Source organism: Microplitis demolitor, chromosome 3 (genome assembly GCF_026212275.2).
Source record: "Microplitis demolitor isolate Queensland-Clemson2020A chromosome 3, iyMicDemo2.1a, whole genome shotgun sequence".
Lineage (NCBI taxonomy): Eukaryota > Metazoa > Arthropoda > Insecta > Hymenoptera > Braconidae > Microplitis > Microplitis demolitor.
The window spans coordinates 4,908,871-4,928,079 of record NC_068547.1 but is presented as its reverse complement, the minus strand read 5'-3'; the positions used below and the strand labels follow the sequence as shown (position 1 = coordinate 4,928,079).

At 26.5% G+C, this 19,209-nt stretch overlaps 4 protein-coding genes across 4 annotated transcripts; 3 read left to right on the top strand and 1 right to left on the bottom strand.

Annotated features, from left to right (window-relative positions):
- The first annotated feature begins 5,246 nt into the window (after positions 1–5,246).
- Positions 5,247–7,121, top strand: LOC128667491 (odorant receptor 63a-like). The gene is made up of 3 exons (XM_053737809.1): positions 5,247–5,270; positions 5,436–6,132; positions 6,778–7,121. Exons 1-3 carry the CDS (start codon positions 5,247–5,249, stop codon positions 7,119–7,121), a joined length of 1,065 nt encoding a protein of 354 aa, XP_053593784.1.
- A 786-nt stretch (positions 7,122–7,907) lies between these two features.
- On the top strand, positions 7,908–9,980 carry LOC128667471 (uncharacterized). Its single transcript, XM_053737659.1, has 2 exons — positions 7,908–8,196; positions 9,211–9,980. Exons 1-2 carry the CDS (start codon positions 8,029–8,031, stop codon positions 9,916–9,918), a joined length of 876 nt encoding a protein of 291 aa, XP_053593634.1. The 5' UTR covers positions 7,908–8,028; the 3' UTR covers positions 9,919–9,980.
- A 4,448-nt stretch (positions 9,981–14,428) lies between these two features.
- On the top strand, positions 14,429–16,473 carry LOC103580690 (probable U3 small nucleolar RNA-associated protein 11). Its single transcript, XM_014440534.2, has 2 exons — positions 14,429–14,765; positions 15,259–16,473. Exon 2 carries the CDS (start codon positions 15,273–15,275, stop codon positions 16,032–16,034), a length of 762 nt encoding a protein of 253 aa, XP_014296020.1. The 5' UTR covers positions 14,429–14,765; positions 15,259–15,272; the 3' UTR covers positions 16,035–16,473.
- A 131-nt stretch (positions 16,474–16,604) lies between these two features.
- Positions 16,605–17,093, bottom strand: LOC103569009 (adipocyte plasma membrane-associated protein Hemomucin-like). Its single transcript, XM_014440459.2, has one exon. The coding sequence runs from the start codon at positions 17,091–17,093 to the stop codon at positions 16,605–16,607; it is 489 nt and encodes a 162-aa protein (XP_014295945.2).
- Positions 17,094–19,209: the final 2,116 nt, after the last annotated feature.

Sequence of the window (19,209 nt, the reverse complement as noted above, 5' to 3'; positions counted from 1 at the left end):
TATTATTTACATATGCATGTATAAAATAAATCCACATAGTCCGAGAAAATATATTAATATTTATAACTGGTATTGCGACAAATAGCAAATATTATAAACCAAGGGTGCATATTAAATGAACGGAGACGTCTGTCTTATATTATTCGGTTGCGTGATGGTCAGCGCGTTTGAGTTTACGGAAGGACATAGGTATGGATTATTATAAATCTATGCTTATTTATGCTTACAGGAAACGTTCTCGTACCAAAGGGTTGCTACTAATAAAATATACGAATATCTGTTGTATGAAAATAAATTCGGTATATATGCTTACTATTAACTATAGATGAGGGTAATGACCACAAATGGGTTAACGGCCGGATATAACGAAATAGGTCGGTTTCGACGAAAATCATTGCTTTTACGACTTATTAAGAATTCAAATTTATACTTTGTTAAAATATTCATCAACATTTTGATAAATATTGATTATAATTTATTTATGTGTAATTAATATGAATTATAAAGGAAATTATACGGTGAAATTATTTTTGTTTGAAATGCTATGGTGTCATAGTAAAGCCGGGTCTGAACTTGTTGCTAATAACTAAATCGTTTTATTACACAGAAGATATTTTTTTTTGAATGCGCATGTATCAACTATAAAATTAATATATATGAATAAATGTAACTTGTCTTCATGTATATTTTATATCCAAACTATTAAGTAAATGAATTATTAAGCCTACTGATAGAGCTCCCTTAAGTTGGCGGGGGGAATTTAATTTTTGGCAAATTTTTTTTCGTAATTGTTTGTTCGTCGATTGTTCGTCAATGTTCGTTAAAAATAATTATTTTTCGTTTTTTAATTTTTTTTGAAATAAATTTTTAAACATTTATTTGAAGTTAGCGATGACTATACTCATTTTCAATCCCTTTTATTTTTTTTTCCATTTATCTTGATTTGTTTGTTAATATCCCACCAAAAATAGCGTTTGTTCGTTTGTTTTTATATTTATAATTAATTATTAAAATTTTAATTATGCCCGTTGTTCTAATAGTAATTGTGCGCATGCGCAAATGTCTACGCTAGGTTTTAAATTTTTTAAATAAAACTTATTGTGGCTGATTGACTTTACTCTCCGGTAAATACCTGAATACCCTCATGATGTGCTAAATGATCAACAGAATTTGAAGATTACTTGATGAGATTACTCATTCAATTAAAACATAACTAATAATGAAAACAATAAAAAATTTTAAACCTACAGCAGACACTTGCGCATGCGCAACATTACTATTAGATCTACGGGCATAATTAATATTTTAATAATTAATTATAAATATAAAAACAAACAAACAAACCCTATCTTTGGTGGGGCATCAACAAACAAATCAAGATAAATGGAACAAAAATAAAAAGAATAGAAAATTAGTATAGTCACCGCTAACTTCAAATAAATTTTTAAAAGTTAAAAAAAAAAAATAAAAAACGATCAAATAATTATTTATAGCGAACATTGACGAACAATCAACGAACAAACGAATGGCTAGAAAAAATTTGCCAAACATTAAATTCCCCCCGCCAAATTAAGGGAGCTCCAATGTCGTCTTTTTAACAATATTGTTAAATGAAATCTTTCAATATGATTAATCAATTTTTTCGTTATAAATGAAAAATTATTGATACTTTTTTTATTATTATTGTCATTCTGTGTCATCCCAAAAACAAATCGGATTATAATTATAATTAATGACAGAATAAGCGTAAACTACAAAAATTAAAGTAAAAAATATGTAAAAAAAAATCAATCACTTGTATTGACCACTGACCAGTTACTTACTCGTCAAAATATAACGTAATGTATATGTTTATTATTTAATAATATTCTGTTCAACTCAACCTGCCATAGAGAACTAACTAGCTTGTTGAAAAAAAATATAATTTTTTTTCTAACGCGCATATGTCAACTATAAATTTAATATGCATGCTTTTATACAAATAGCTTTCAAATTCATATTATATCGAAATAAATAAGTAATAAAATTTTAATAATTTATTGGCGGTCTAAGACACAAACCATCTTGATGTTCGCGTATATTCACATGTTGTACTGTTATGAATAATATATATAATATATTTTATGTAGTGTTATAAATAAAATAGTCAATCGTATTGTCCGCGTACTACGAATGATAAAATAATATTTAGTCGAATATAAGTCATGAAGAATAAAATAGTAATAAACGACACTAGCACAGTACATTGGACAAAAGATTCGACAAAAGCTATTGGGTTGTACAAATATATAATACAAATAATTTGTTCGTGGCCATTAGAGCAACGAAATATTTACTGGAAAATTCGTAGTATATTATTCGTTGCCTATTTGGTAATTTTTCAAAGCATACAATAATTTTAAATTTATAAATCTAAAAGAGAATAACCAGGATCAAAAATAAAACTTGATTCCGACTCGCTCCATCTTTTTTTCTTTTGAAGTTATCGATTTGCTGACGACTTTCTGAAAAGATCAAGACTTTTTTGACTTCAATTAAATTTTTGTCAATTTTCAAAGCTTTTTTCATCTTAGTTTGAACTTATTCCTATTCACTTCAAACACGACAGTAATTCACCTTATTTTTGACTTGCTGAACCAAGTCAAAAAACAATTATTTATTCGCCTCTCGGTTTTCCCAACTAAGTCAAAAGCAAGCAGTATTTTTTAAAGTAAAATTTGTTTTTTACTTTTCATTTTAGTTTTGATTTTTTTGCCTTATAATTTTCCGCATGAAAAAGCTTTATATGTGAAAACATATATGATAAAATATATGAATATTATAATGTGATATATTGTACAATATATAAAATAATATTAATATTTTTGCCGTATTAATATATGATAATATATTAAATAAAAATATATTACTAAAATATATTTATCAATATTTGACTTTTTTATGTATGTTTTACATATATATTTTAATATACCTTTTTTATATTAATATATTATATTGAAAGTAGTATATTAATTAATATATAGTATTTTTTATATTATTTATATATATTTTCCAGTATATTGTAAAATATATGGCACTTTTTTTACTTTTCTTAGGTTATCGCGTTAGTTATACAGTAAATGCAAAATCAATGAAAAGAAAAAAAAACATAATAAACTTGATTTTCTTTTTGTGGGACTGTGTAGAAATTAAAAAAGTATATTAAAAAAATAAAATTTTCAATATATTGCGAAAAATATAAGTTTTAATTTATTCGAAAAATATGTTGCCAATATACTGCGAACCATATATTTAAACATATAAATTCTTTCATATATAATCAATTATATAGAGACCATGTACCACTAATTATATGGATCAAAATATATGGAAGTATATATCAAGCTTATTATATTATAGTTATAAATTATATATATATTATCCATATACAGCAAGAATATATTGAGCATTATATGAGATAATATATATAGAAAAATACACAACATTACACTGAAAAAAAAGTTTTCTACGCTGCACGATCCGTTGTATCGTGAACCGCGTATCGCTATAATCATGCAACGAATCCTGATCAACGCCAAACTATATTATAACATCAACGATTTAAATACGAACATGAACTATACTTAAGATCCTAACATCAGGGATATAAAGTTTCGTAATTATTACACTACTTTTTTTACGAGACACTATTTAATAAATAGTTCCTAAAGCGATTCAACTGTATTGTAAATATACTGGTCCGTACTGCTACCGTGAGCGAACGAATCGCGAAAATAACGAAACGAATCCTGACGGTCACGATCGAGGCTTGAAGCGCCAGTCATCGGCGTCAGTTTCTAACCTCATTTGTTGTTTATTGAAAAATATTTATTGTTGTTTATCATTTATAATTATATAAACATGGATGATTGGGTGAAAAATAAATTAATTGAATGGAATATTGAAAAATTGGTGGGTGTATTTGTAGGTAAGTTAAATTAATTTATATTTTGCACATGCATGTATCTATATTTGTAAATTGAATAATCTTTTATCACTTGGTATTAATTTTTTTCGTTATTTTTGAGTATTATGTTTATAACAATAACAAAAATAGTAATAATAATAATGATAATAATAATAATAATAATTGTTATTATTATTTTTATCATTATCATCTAATAAATTTAAATATCATATTCTATAATTATTAATACTTAATTTTTGGAGAATTAATAAAATAATAAAATCGTGCTTTTCTTGGTTCCACATTTTCCTTAGACAATATTGTATATTGTTAAATGAAAAGTACTCATTAATAATTTTTTTGCATAACATTGTAACAAGATGTTTATTTGCTGTGACAGGTAGAGGTTAGGTCTTCTGTTTTGATTCATGAGACACGAAATATAATTTATCTAAAAAACTTTACAACAATTTTCGTACTAACTAAACATTGTAACTGGATAAAATATTTAAAACATGGCTTGATAACATAATTCATTATTTAAAACATAAATAATAAATTATGCAAAGTCAGTTTCTCCGATACTGCCAGGTGTACGATTCAATAGATCGCTAAATTAGCGAAACTGGATAGTGACCATAGCGATTCACGTTTACGATTCGTAGATCGTGCTAGGAGCGACACCATTTCAGGATCCGGTGTTCCGTAAAGTGTGTATAGTGACAGTAGCGATACTGGATCGTGCGGCGTAGAAAACTTTTTTTTCAGTATATATATAGGTAAATATATTATTATAAATATATAATCCAATATATGTAAAAAACATATATTTTTCAATATAGATATTTTTGCCGCTATATAATTATCACATATTCACCATATATTTTTTTATATACTTTTAACAATATATAGCTTTTCTATGCGGGTTAAGCTGAATAAGTTTAAACTAAGTCTCAATTTCGACTTGATTTAGAATTTTTTGTCTTAAATCGTGACCAAGTTAGACAGCACTGTAAAATCAAGTGTGTAGTCAAAATTTACACACTTACCAAATAACATTGATACGCCATAAGCAATCTATAGATATTTAACACACCGTGAAACGTATTTCAATTGACTACAAAAAAATATAGTTTTGCTTATGGCCTTAAACTAAAATACATTTAATATGTGTTAAAATAATACGTTTGTAACACACTTGGTTTTAGAGTGAGTTAATTCTAAACTAAGGCGGAAACTCATGTGTTTCATATCGCGTAAAAAAAGTCAAGTTTGTCTTGTGAAAAACGACTGTAGAGTCATGTGGGGCAAGTGTGCGCTGTCGGTAAGTCTGCAAACCCATTCATTTCGGACTGAAATGCATGCGTTTGCGCATACTTACCCACCGTTTTTCGTGGTACACCCAGTCTTAATAAAGTTGTATTTTTGATCCGGGAAGTTTCAAAATTTAATTTATGATTTCTCATTTTTTTTTTTTTTTTTTCACTAGATAACGTCAGATATTTTTCTCGCTCAAGAATTATTAAATCATTGTGGTACAAGTTATGACATCACATCATTATTCGGCATAATATTTGCTGCGGTATCAGGACACATAAAAATTCTATTTCTACATATTTATAACGATAATATTAAATTTATCGTTACAAATTTTATAAATGATTGGAGTGTTATTGAAGATGAAAAATCAAGAAAAATAATGCATCGATACTCGTCATTGAATAGAATATTGTTTTTTTGTATATTGACATCAATGTTTTGTTATACATTGAAATTAACAATTGAAGGATTGCCACAGAAGATTATAAAAGATAATATTACGGTTATCGAACGTTTACTTCCATTAAGTGCTAAGTGTTGGGATTTTTCTAATACACCAATTGTCATTTACGCTTTTCAATTCGCGTGTCGTATTTTTGAATTTATTATTTACAATATAACTAGTTGTGGGATAGATTTATACTTTTTTATACTGACAATGCATATTTGTGGGCAAATGGAAATAACTAACTCAAATCTTAAAAATTTCAAAACTATTTCCAATGGTGTATTTGACAAAAAAAAATTTTATGGGATTATAGTTCGACAAAAGTATTTATTTGATTTGATAAATTTATTGCGCGAATCGTTTAATTATACTATATTAACAGTACTATTGATAAGTGGAATCCATTTAAATATTATAAGTACGATTTTGTGTATTTTTATTAGATTTATACACTGTAAAAAATCGGAAGTGAATTCGGAGTGATTATGGATTTCATTTAAATCCGAATTTACTTCGTCACTCGGAGTTTCGGAGTTTAAAAAAAAATCCCTCAACATAGGAGTAAATAAAATTTTTTTTTCAGTAGGTGATTTCGAAGTGGTCTGGATTTTATTTTAATTCGCATTCATTTCGATTCGGAATGTTAATGTTAAAATGAACTTTTCAGAGTAAATTTCACTCCGAAGGGATTAAATTAATAAACAGTGATCCGCTCAGCATTTCCTCCGGATTAAATCTGCGTTCACTCCGAAAATTTTTTACAGTGTAGGTAATAATGCAGAAATGAGGCTCAATAATTTGTACGAAAAATTTTTGTGTGAAAAAATATTCTTTCATGATTTTTCTCCTTATTAATAGTGATAAAATCATAATTTTTTTAAAATTACAGCATAATTAAAAAAATTAAATGAATGCATGAAATCAAAAAACGGAAGTTTGAAGCCGTAAAAAAATTTGGTTACAGTTTCAAAAAGAAGTGGAGCCTCACTTCTATATAATTACTGATTAGAACTTTATAGCTTCATGATTGCCATGATTTTTATTATTATTTTTTTATTTTCAGTTATTATGATTTTCATAGCACTAAAAAATAACGATATTAATTCAGTGATTCGAGACGCCGCTGGAACAATATTTTATTTCTTTTCTCAAATATTTATCTATTGCTATGCTGGTGAAAAATTATCGTCAGTTATTCAAAATTCGTGTTTCTCAGTTTACAGTTGTTATTGGTACAATTTTTCAATAAAAACTCGTAAAGATATAAAATACATTATGCTAAGAAATAGTCAAGAATTTCATTTAACAGCTGGAAAATTTTATCATATGAATTTAGAAAATTTCACTAGTATTGTTAAAACATTGGTATCATTTTTCTCAGTAATGAGATTAGTTATTTTTGAATAAATAGTTTCTCCCGCCAATATTAATTTTGTAGATTTATAGTACCTATATATAAATGATATAAAAATTTATAGTACCTATTTAAATAAATATTTATATGTAAAATGTATTTATCACGAAATTAATATTATTCAAGTTTAAATTTTCGGAAAAGTAAAGAAAACAATTTTGCTATATTGGTTTCATTTCCAAACAGAATATTTACGTTTTAAACGGGTATAAATTTTTTTTAGAATCATGTTCGAAACTAAGGTAAATTCAAGTAGAAAATCAGATGATCACTTAAAATGTCATTTATAAAATTATGAAAAAATATAATGGTCATTAAAAAAAAAAAAAAAAAAAAAAAAAAAAAAAAAAAAAAAAAAAAAAAAAAAAAAAAAAAAAAAAAACATTTCAACTAAAAATATAATCGAACAATCCTGGGCATGAAGCAGAAAAAAAATTAATTTTCTTTTTTCAAATAATATTTCTGATATGTATTTTTACCAGATTTAATTTGTTATAAGTTATTTCCACAAAGTATTCCAGAAACAATATATATAATAGAATTTATTTTTCAAGATATATTTTCTATATTAAACCATTCAATCCTGTACGACTCAACATATCACGCGAAACATATTCGTGTGCCGACAAATAATAATTTTTGTTACAATGCGCATCTGCGGACTATAAAATTAATGAGCATGCATTAATGCATATTATCTTCAAATATTATATTCAAATGACTAAATAAATAAATTATTATTGATAGGCCAACATATGAACCATCTTTATACCATAGCATGAGCTTGCATGTTCTATTATTAATAAAGTATCATATTTTATGTAGTTTTATGAATAACATAATATCTTGTATTTTCTGCGTACTGTAAATGCTAACACAATATCTAGTAAAATATCAGCCATGATACGTAAAGCAGCAATAAATGAACCTAAGACCATACATTGGACAGAAGATTCAATAAAAGCTATTGGATTATACAAATATATAATACAAATAATTTGTTCATGGCCCTTGGAACAGAGAAATATTTATTGGAAAATCCGTATTTCATCATTGTTTGTTTATTTGGTAATATAAATTGTAAATGGACATTTTTATTATTTTTTTTTATTTACTGCATCAGTTAGTTATCATTAATATAAGTACTAATTTCGCAATCATGCGCCAGTGAAAAGAAATTGTTAAAAAAGCGTCGACTATTCTAAAGTTCAAAATGTGACACAGTGACGAACTTTTTTTTAACTATCTTCAAACTAAAAATTCAAGGAAATAAACAATGAATTACTTAATGTTATTAAAGTATTTAAAAAAATGTTGAGAAATATATTAAAATCAGCTTTTATGAGTACATTTTACAATGAAAAAAAAAACATGGTAAAATTTAACACTTTTGATGGAAAGTAAAAAAAGCTTATAAAATAGTACACTCATAAAAAAAGTTGACTTGATTCAAGAGAAAAAATCTTTAACCAAGAATACCATTTTATAGAAAATTATTTTTTTGATTCAAGAGGAAAATTCTTGAACCAAGAGAAATTTACTTGAACCAAGAATAATTTCTTGTCTCAATAATTTTTTCTCTTGACTCAAGAAAATCATTTTCTTTAAAATGGTATTCTTGGTTCAAGATCCTTGCTCTTTAATCAAATTAACTTTTTTATCAGTGTATAAAATCGTTCATTTATAGCATTAACATGTTCTTACTTTTTTCTTTCTCGGACCCAAGTGGGCAAACGGTATTGTCTTTGTTGCACTAATAGATATAGTAATCAGAAACTTTGTCCAAGTTTTTCTCAAACAAACAAATATTATCAAAAAATTAAAGCGCATATACATTAGACATTATACATCAATTTGCAGTTTGTATTTAGAGATTTTGCTTCCGAAAAAAATTTAGCCGGTAATATCTGATAACCCCTGTGTCAGTTGTGAAACAAGTTCTTTATTGTGTCACGTTTCAAAATTTAGAATATTCAATGCTTTTTCAACGATTTATTTTTTTACACCAAACGTGTTAAATAAAAATTATTTTGTTAACTAATTATTATAAAATTTTGATTACTGTATGCATACTTTTTTTAGATAATCTCAGGTATATTTATTATTCAAGAATTATTAGATCATTGTGGTACAAGTTATGAAATAGCTTCACTATTTGGAATGATAATCGCTACAATATCAGCAATTACTAAAATATCACTTTTAAATATCTATCACAAAAATATTTCATTTATTGTTAATAATGTGATTAACGATTGGTGGATTATTAATGACGATAATTGTAGAACTGTAATGCGTCGATATTCATCTTTAAATAGAATACTATTTTATGGTATATTAACACCGCTGTTACTATACACATTAAAATTTACCATAGACAGGATTCCGCACACTGTTTTGACAAATGAAAATACGACTGTTTATGTACGCACAACTCCAATCAGTTCTGAATGCTGGAATTTAGCTGATATACCAACTGTTTTTTACATAATTCGATTTGCATGCCGTACTTTTGAATTTGTTATTTATAATATCGTAAGTTGTGGGATTGATTTGTATTTTTTTGTGCTGGCGATGCATATTTGCGGACAAATGGAAATATCGAATATGAATATTCAAAACTTTTTGGTAGCCAACAATGGTAGATTTGAACGTGACAAATTTTATAAATTAATTGATCGACAAAAGTATATGTTGGGACTAATGGATGAATTACGCGAATCATTTAACTATATAACTCTAACAGTATTATTGATAAGTGGAATTCACTTGAATATCATGAGTATATAATTATTCATATAAATACACTTCAATAACATTTTTTTTACTCATGATATCTATTGTTAAAATAATTTTTTCAGTTATCATGATTTTCGTAGCACTGAAAGACAACAATTTGAATGCGGTTTTTGAAGATGCTACTGGAACAATATTATACTTTTCAGCTCAAATATTTATATACTGTTACGCTGGCGATAAACTGTCATCGAAAGTTAAAAATTCATGTTTAGCTGTGTACAGCTGTAGTTGGTACAATTTTTCAATTAATACACGGAAGGATATTGTTTACATTATGCTAAGAGTTAATAAGGAATTTCATTTAACGGCTGGAAAATTTTATTATATGAATTTACCTAACTTTACAAACATTGTTAAAACAATGGTGTCTTTTTTTTCAGTTATGAGATTAGTAATTTTTGAATAAATATTATTTAAAATAATCAATCAATGTTTTTGATTCGCGGTTGTAGAAATTTCGATTACCTCGCTAGATATGCGGTTTATTTAACTTGAAATCAGTATCAAACAGTTTGGAATTTAAAATTAATTGAAACCCTAACAACTGATATATGATTGTATCAGTACTTGAAATAATGATATAATAAATTTTTTGGGGGCATTCTGAAATGAGTTGCGAGCAGGTGTAACGTAGCACAATTTGGAATGCACCTTTATTAATTATTCTTATTACTTGCAGGGTAAAATTATATATTTGAAAAATAATATATTAGAAATTGGATGATACTCAAAATTGTACTTCAAAATAAAATGGTGGCAGAATATGACAGAAAAATATTTAAAAAACTTAAAAAAAAAACACTTAAGTGTTTGAACAAACCTTGGTGGGGAAATAATATGCAGAAGGGTTTCCTAATACACTTGGAGATTTGATTTAAATTGCTCCAAGTGTATTTCAGCTAAAAAAACATCACTTAACTGCTATTTCCCACCAGACGATGCCTGTTGATTTTGGTCGGGAACTTGGAAGTTATCAGCATCAGCAACTCGCAGCACTACACTAGCATTAAACACTCAATACTTAACGACACTGTAGACACTTCACACAATTAAAATTTTACAAATACTGCACTTTTTAATTAAACAATCACTATGAGCAATAAAATTTATGGATAATCACGCTAATTAACTGCAGTACTTTACTTCAATTTAAACGTAAAGAAAAACCTGGATTACAACTGAAGTTGTCGATGATACTGACTGCCGCTATTGGACCGCTAGTTGATACACAGCAATCGATTTTGCAACCGTTCGACCGCCCCCACTATAGCAAAAATTTGAACGTTGAGTACAGAAACGCCTAGTAGCGCCAACTTGGCATGTAATTTCAAAATTGGAATTTGACCGTTACTACGCTGCACTTGTACGATCTACTGTTGAGCTGCCGCGCTAAGCTACACTACAGCTGCTTGCAGCGCATTTCAGAATGTACCCATCATATAGTCTTTTAAAAAAACCAAAAAATTATCGTATCTTCAATTCACTATCACGTCACTGAATTTATTATTTAATTTATTGAAAACCACTGCACTGGTTATTTAATCTATGATTTTCACTAATATTTTAATAATCAGCCATGAAAAATTAATTATTTATAAACTCACAGTTTAATTGAAATTTTAAATGATTAAATTGTCAGCCATTTTGACAAAAAAAAAATCCACATACACACTCCCGTTTTTTTTATTCACTTGATTGTTAATTATTTAACACAATTAAACTTATTTTAATTTTTTTATACACTCACTAATTATTTAAACAATACTAACCACGATAATAAATGTAATAATTAATTTAAACAGCCACGATTCGAAAATTTATTTGCATTCACGAATGACCTGATAAAAACTTTTTTCGATTATTTTATTTTGAAAATAATTTATTTAAATGATATCACTTACACCAAATTAATTCAACTAATGAGTATACGTATATTTTCAATAATTATTGTACGATTAATATATTAAAATATTGAAAAATATTAGTAGGTGATTTTTGTAAGTTAACGTTCCGAAAGTAAAAGAAGACTGAGCGTCAAGTTGCTGCCTCAAAAATCTCAACGGCTTGAACCCCCCACTTTATTTCAGGCTTTGTAAAATTATTGATTTTTAAATTCGCAGAAAGTAGTCGAGATGTGTTTCTCAGAAATTAAGACTGACCGTGTACTTAAAAAAAAAAAAATAAATAAAAGAAAAAAATTATCTTTGTCTTACGGCTTCGTGTAGTGGTACTACCTTTTTTAAAAACACGTTCAGTATTAATTTCTGCGAATCAAGTCATGACTATTTTCTGAGAATTTAAAAATCAATAATTTATTTTTATTTCGTATTCTATTATATTTTACGTATTATTCCAATATAACTTATCCGTGAACTTTATTAAACCATACGTTAATGACTTATTTTTTTTTCAACCAAATAAATTAATTAAATTACATATTATATGTTTTTAAATGATACAAAAATGGTCTAAACACAAACTCTTTTTTCAACCAATTAGATCACAAGGCCTAAAATAAAGTGGGGGGTCCAAGCCGTTGAGATTTTCGAGGCAGCAACTTGACGCTCAGTCATTTTTTATTTACAGAACGTTAACTTGCAATAATGACGTGCTAATATTTTTTAATATTTTAATATATTGATCGTACATTAATTATTGAAAATATACGTATAATCGTGAGTTAAATGGATTTAGTGTGAGTGATATCATATAAATGAATGATTTTTTAAATAAAATAAGTGAAAAAAGTTTTTATCAGTTAGTTCGTGAACGCAAATAAATTTTCGAGTCATGGCTGTTTAAATTAATTATTATATTTATTATCGTGGTTTCTATCGTTTAAATAATTAGTGAGTGTATGCAAAAATTAAAATAAGTTTAATTGTGTTAAATAATTGACAATCAAGTGAATAAAAAAAACGGGAGTGTGTATGTGGATTTTTTTTTTGTCAAAATGGCTGACAATTTAATCATTTAAAATTTCAATTAAACTGTGAGTTTATAAATAATTAATTTTTCATGGCTGATTATTAAAATATTAGTGAAAATCATAGATTAAATAACCAGTGCAGTGGTTTTCAATAAATTAAATAATAAATTCAGTGACGTGATAGTGAATTGAAGATACGATAATTTTTTGGTTTTTTTAAAAGACTATATGATGGGTACATTCTGAAATGCGCTGCAAGCAGCTGTAGTGTAGCTTAGCGCGGCAGCTCAACAGTAGATCGTACAAGTGCAGCGTAGTAACGGTCAAATTCCAATTTTGAAATTACATGCCAAGTTGGCGCTACTAGGCGTTTCTGTACTCAACGTTCAAATTTTTGCTATAGTGGGGGCGGTCGAACGGTTGCAAAATCGATTGCTGTGTATCAACTAGCGGTCCAATAGCGGCAGTCAGTATCATCGACAACTTCAGTTGTAATCCAGGTTTTTCTTTACGTTTAAATTGAAGTAAAGTACTGCAGTTAATTAGCGTGATTATCCATAAATTTTATTGCTCATAGTGATTGTTTAATTAAAAAGTGCAGTATTTGTAAAATTTTAATTGTGTGAAGTGTCTACAGTGTCGTTAAGTATTGAGTGTTTAATGCTAGTGTAGTGCTGCGAGTTGCTGATGCTGATAACTTCCAAGTTCCCGACCAAAATCAACAGGCATCGTCTGGTGGGAAATAGCAGTTAAGTGATGTTTTTTTAGCTGAAATACACTTGGAGCAATTTAAATCAAATCTCCAAGTGTATTAGGAAACCCTTCTGCATATTATTTCCCCACCAAGGTTTGTTCAAACACTTAAGTGTTTTTTTTTTAAGTTTTTTAAATATTTTTCTGTCATATTCTGCCACCATTTTATTTTGAAGTACAATTTTGAGTATCATCCAATTTCTAATATATTATTTTTCAAATATTTAAATATACGCCACAGCTGCTCGCTGTGCATTTCGGAATGCACACCCTGATAAAAGCGGGAGTATGTTTGTGGAATTTTGTTTTTTCAAAATGGCTGATAATTTAATCGTTCAAAATTTCAATTAAACCGCGAGTGTATAAACAATTAATCATTCATAGTTAATTATCAAAATATTAGTGAAAGTTATAAATTAATCAATTAGTCCAGTGGGTTTTAATAAATTAAGGAATAAACCCCGTGACTTGATAGGGAGAAAACAAGGTGCGATAATTTTTTTTTTTTAAATAAATAAATCTAATTAATATTAAAAAAATTTTTATTTAAATTAATAGAGAAGACTATATAATATTTGCCTACATAATTTAAATGATATTTTATAGAATTTTTAGTTTGCTTATAAAAACAAAAAAAACTGTCAGTGGTCTTCAATTAAAAGTGTTTAATCGACTTAAAAATCTTAAAATTTTTTCGTCTAATTACTTTTCAATAACAGCTTCAATTTTTTCGATCTATCTGTAAGTAAAATCTGCGATTAGTATTATTATTATTGTTGATAATTTCGGTTTCGATTTCATTATGTTTACCGACTGAAATTTAGTTCATTTGTTTACTATCTATTTAAAAAAAGTTAGGCTATTGTCAAAAGTAAATAATTGTTTGCTTGTTTACTTGTCAAAATAATATTTAAAAATAAACGATAACATAATATTGTTGATATTGTTATTAACGATAGTTGACAAATCCGGTGGTTTTTTTTTTTTTTTTAATCAAAATTCATGCGGAAACAAGTGACATAACCTTAATTTTTATTGAGTTTGAGCACATGTTGCTACTTCATGTGTAAATAAGTTTAATACAATTGATTAAATTGTAATAATAAAGTTTAAGAAGATTTATTTAAATAAATTATTAATAAATTCATTTTAAAAAGTGAGTATTAGCATAAATATTCTTTTTAAAAATAGATTTTATTTGAATGTAATTAAAAAGTTATAAATTTATATGATAAAGAAGCAGCCAGCATTAGATAATTTTATCGCTTTGATAAAAAAATTATTTATTATTAAAAATAATTATTTGAAAATTTATGATCCTGAAATTAACATTCAGCAATTTTAAGATTTTTCTTTTCGCCAAGTTCATTAAAAAAAAAAAAAAAAAAAAAAAAAAAAAAAAAAAAAAATTGCACACGTAGAAAATTTAAAAAATCATTCAGTATCATCAAAATTTGTATGTAGAGATTTCGAAAAGTTTTTTGCATAGATTCTTTGATATATTTTACATATAATATTCAATTCGTACATTTATAATTGTCGGGTGTCTGCTGCTGTTACTGCCATTAAATTTATATTTATAATTATTTGCTGATATTTAAGACTTAGTCATAAATATAATTTAATGAAATTAATATTCTTTAAACCAGATAACAAATAAAAAATGTCATCGTGGAAAAAAGCAGCAAAAGCTGGTCAGAAGACTCACCGTGAACGTCATCAACCGGAGTCACGTCAACACTTGGGTCTTTTAGAGAAGAAAAAGGATTATAAATTACGTGCACAAGACTACAATGAAAAACAGGCGACTTTGAAGCTTCTGAAAAAGCGGGCGTTGAATAAAAATCCAGACGAGTTTTATTTTCATATGATTAATTCGAAAATGGATAAAGGAGTTCACAGAGAGAAAGAAAAAAAAGAAGAGCACACAATTGACCAGATAAGATTAATGGAGACGCAGGATTTGAAGTATATCTCTCACAAAAGACATTTAGAGGCACGTCAAATTGAAAAACTCCAGAGTCAATTGCACATGATTGACGTAGCAAACCAAACACCAAACAATCATATATTTTTCGTTGATGATGACGAGGAAGCTAAAAATTTTGACGTAGCTAAACGTCTTGAAACTCATCCCGCGCTTTTATCTCGAAAGACAAATCGTCCTAAGTTAAGTGCTCTGAAGAAAGTTAAATTACCTGAATTAGATGAAGCGACAATTGCAAAAGTTGAGCAGCAAAAACACATGGCTTATACGGAATTACGTAAGCGAATTGAACGTGAAACTGGATTAACAATTGTTCAACAGAAATTAGAAATGCGTCGTGCGTTAAAAGATAGAACTTTGGATAAACCTAAAGTTATTAAACAAGGTTCGAAAACATCAGCACCAGTTTACAAATGGAAGTTACAGCGTAAAAAGTAATTTTTTATTATAAACTCTTCGAAATAGAGTAAGAAGAGACCCATTACCCGATCAGGAAACTAATACCCGATCGCTCATGTATTTGTATATCTGTATTTAATTAATTTTATGAGTGTAATGTAGCAGACATCAGACAAATTTAAAATTTTAAATAATTAAAAAAATAAAATTTTAAAAAATGGGCATTTAAAAAATTTTGAAATTAATAAGTTCATTTTTTACAAATATTTTTTTAATTATTTACCCTATTTATTTATAATTTTAAATTTGTCTGATGTCTGCTACACTCACACTTATATTTTACTAAATACAGATATACAAATACATGGAGTAATCGAGTACTAGTTTCCTGATCGGGTACTAGGTCTTTTACCTTACACTTATTAAATATATTATTATTATATATAATTAAAAGTTAATAAAATTTTTAATTAAATAATTGGGAGTGTATTTATTAGTTATTAAAAATTTAATATAATTATTGATAAATTCTATTGATTGCAATGATAAAGAAAATTTAAACTTTATTATTGAGTTTAATATTAAAGTCTTGAAGTTTTAAATTTTTATTTACTTAGGAGATTTTGTAGAGTATATTTTAGTACTTGAAGTTGATTTAGGAGCCTTCATTAGACTAGTTTGATGAGTCGTAGTTGGTTCAGAAGGTTTTGTGATATCCGTATTATTATTCGAAGTTGTTCCAGGTTTTGTAGCACTAATTGGACCATTAGTAGGTTTCGCAGAATTCATTTGTCCATTAGGAGGTTGCCCAGTTGAAGAAGAAGGTTTAGCTTCCGTTTGTCCAGTAGAAGTTGGTTTGGCTGTACTTGTAGTAGACATTGGTTTAGGTTTAATTGTCGTCATTGTCATAGGACTAGTTGGTTTTGATTTAGTGGTTATCATTTGTTCAGGCGTTGGTGATTGCGATGGTTTAGAAGTCATCGGACTCGGAGGCTTAACATTTAATGAAGATTGCATCTGATTTGATGGTGACGGGATTTGAGTTTGTAGACTTTGTGGACGCTTTGAAGGCTTCATTCCCATCATTGGAGTATTCATTGTAATCAATGGCATATTTTGATCAGGTAAAATAGTTGATATACTTATGCAAGTATAATTTATTATCCATCGTTGATTTTTGGACATGAATTCAAGTCTTGGACAGATAGTTATTGATCGCGGAAAAATATTTAGTTCTAATATATTTAAACAAATTTTAGAATATATACTTCCGGGAACCATTGAACACATTTTGAATGGCATGTAATCTAAAAACAAATTGCAAAATAAAGTCAAACGAATGATGTATGTCTTAAATTATCCATTTCGATGGCATTAAAATTTTTTAAATTTTCTTAAACTAAACCCAAATAGCCATAGAATTTTTTTTTTGTTTATCAAGAAACAAATTCATTATTATTTCCAATTTAGAATAGTAAATTATTTAAATATTTACAATCGATATTTTTCATACGCAATATATAGCATTAAAGTATTTATATCGATAAAGCTATTATTATTTATATGATAAACATTTCATAATAGATATTTTAATTTAAAAGTTTTTGAGATAATTATTATTATTGTTATTACAATTTAAATGACGACATCAATTGAAGTCGTCATTTAAATTTCAAAGGTCGTTAGCTATAAAAAAAAAAAATTCAAATTTGTAAATATTATTGATCTATTAAAATTAAAATATTGGTAATTACTTGATTGCAATACTTAAAAAGTACAAAATAATCATTTTTATTTAAATTAAAAAATTAATTATACCCTTATCAATAAATAAATATAATTATTTATAAAATTAATTAATTTATTAGTAATAATTACTTGTAATTGTCATCGAGTTGATAATACTTTCATCAATTGAAATATCAACATTCAATCCATTTCTTTGATACATAAAATTAGCGCAAACTGAAAATTGAAATTTAAAAATTTTTAATTATTGTATTAATTAGTATTAACAATTTGCATTCACTACGTGATAGTCAAAGTATTACGACTAAATTTATTTAATTTCATGTTATCGAATCTTTACCAATTAACACATTGATATTCTTTTTACTTTTACACGAAGAAAAAAAAGAATTTCTTGGCAAAAAAAATATTTTGCATTATAAAATAAAAAAAAAAAAAATTCAGAACTAGAAAAAATTTCTTTTATTTCAAAAAATTTTTTTTTGCTGCAAAAAAATTTTTGCCTTTTATTTATAGTGCAAAAAATTTCTTAGGGCAAGTAAAAGTTTTTTGAAATAAAATAAATCTTTTTTTCTTCTGTCTATTCTCATACGTATTTATATAATTATGAATTATTTGAAAAAATAAACGCGCGCTAAATTTTTTTGATTACTGTCATTTAATTATTTACTGCCAATTTTTTAAAATCTAATAGAATTTTTATGCTTTACGAAGTAATTTTAAAATATATTTAATTTAATATTAGTAATTTGAAAATATATTTATAAAAAAAAAACACATTATTTAGCGCGAAATTTTAATATATTAAAAATTATTGAGAAAATTTTCTATTAAATTTATCGTATGGAAAATTTCAAAACCATGAAAATGTGAAAAATTAAATTGATCTTTCAATGAATATCAAATTTATTTGGTTTTATCATAAAGATATAGCTGTCACAAAATTTTCCATATTCTCGCAATAATATTATAATGATTAATAATTAATGACTTACATCTACGATTAATCATATGAAAAAGCATAAAAGCTATTTCACAACAACTGCATGATACTTCTGTCATACACGTGCAAGATCTTTCATTGAAAATATTTGCTCGACGGAATGTTAGATTTTTATTTTTATTAATTCCAAAATTGGTATCTCCATTAATTATTATAAAATTATTAATTAACAATACTAGTAATAATAATTTATTTATAAACATAATTATTTATTATTTAAAAAATTTTCCGTTTAAAAAAAAATGTCACGTTAGCAAAGTCGCTTCATCAAAACTAATAATTTAAAAAGTAAATTTTTTATTTTTACCGGATCGTTACTCGTCAATAGGAAGTAGTAATAATAACTATGTGACACCTTGAATTCCAGGAAAATAATTGTTTTATTTGGAAAAACAGGTAGTGAAAGTCGTTACGGTTATTACACACATTATTTATATACAAACATATTTATATTTATATATT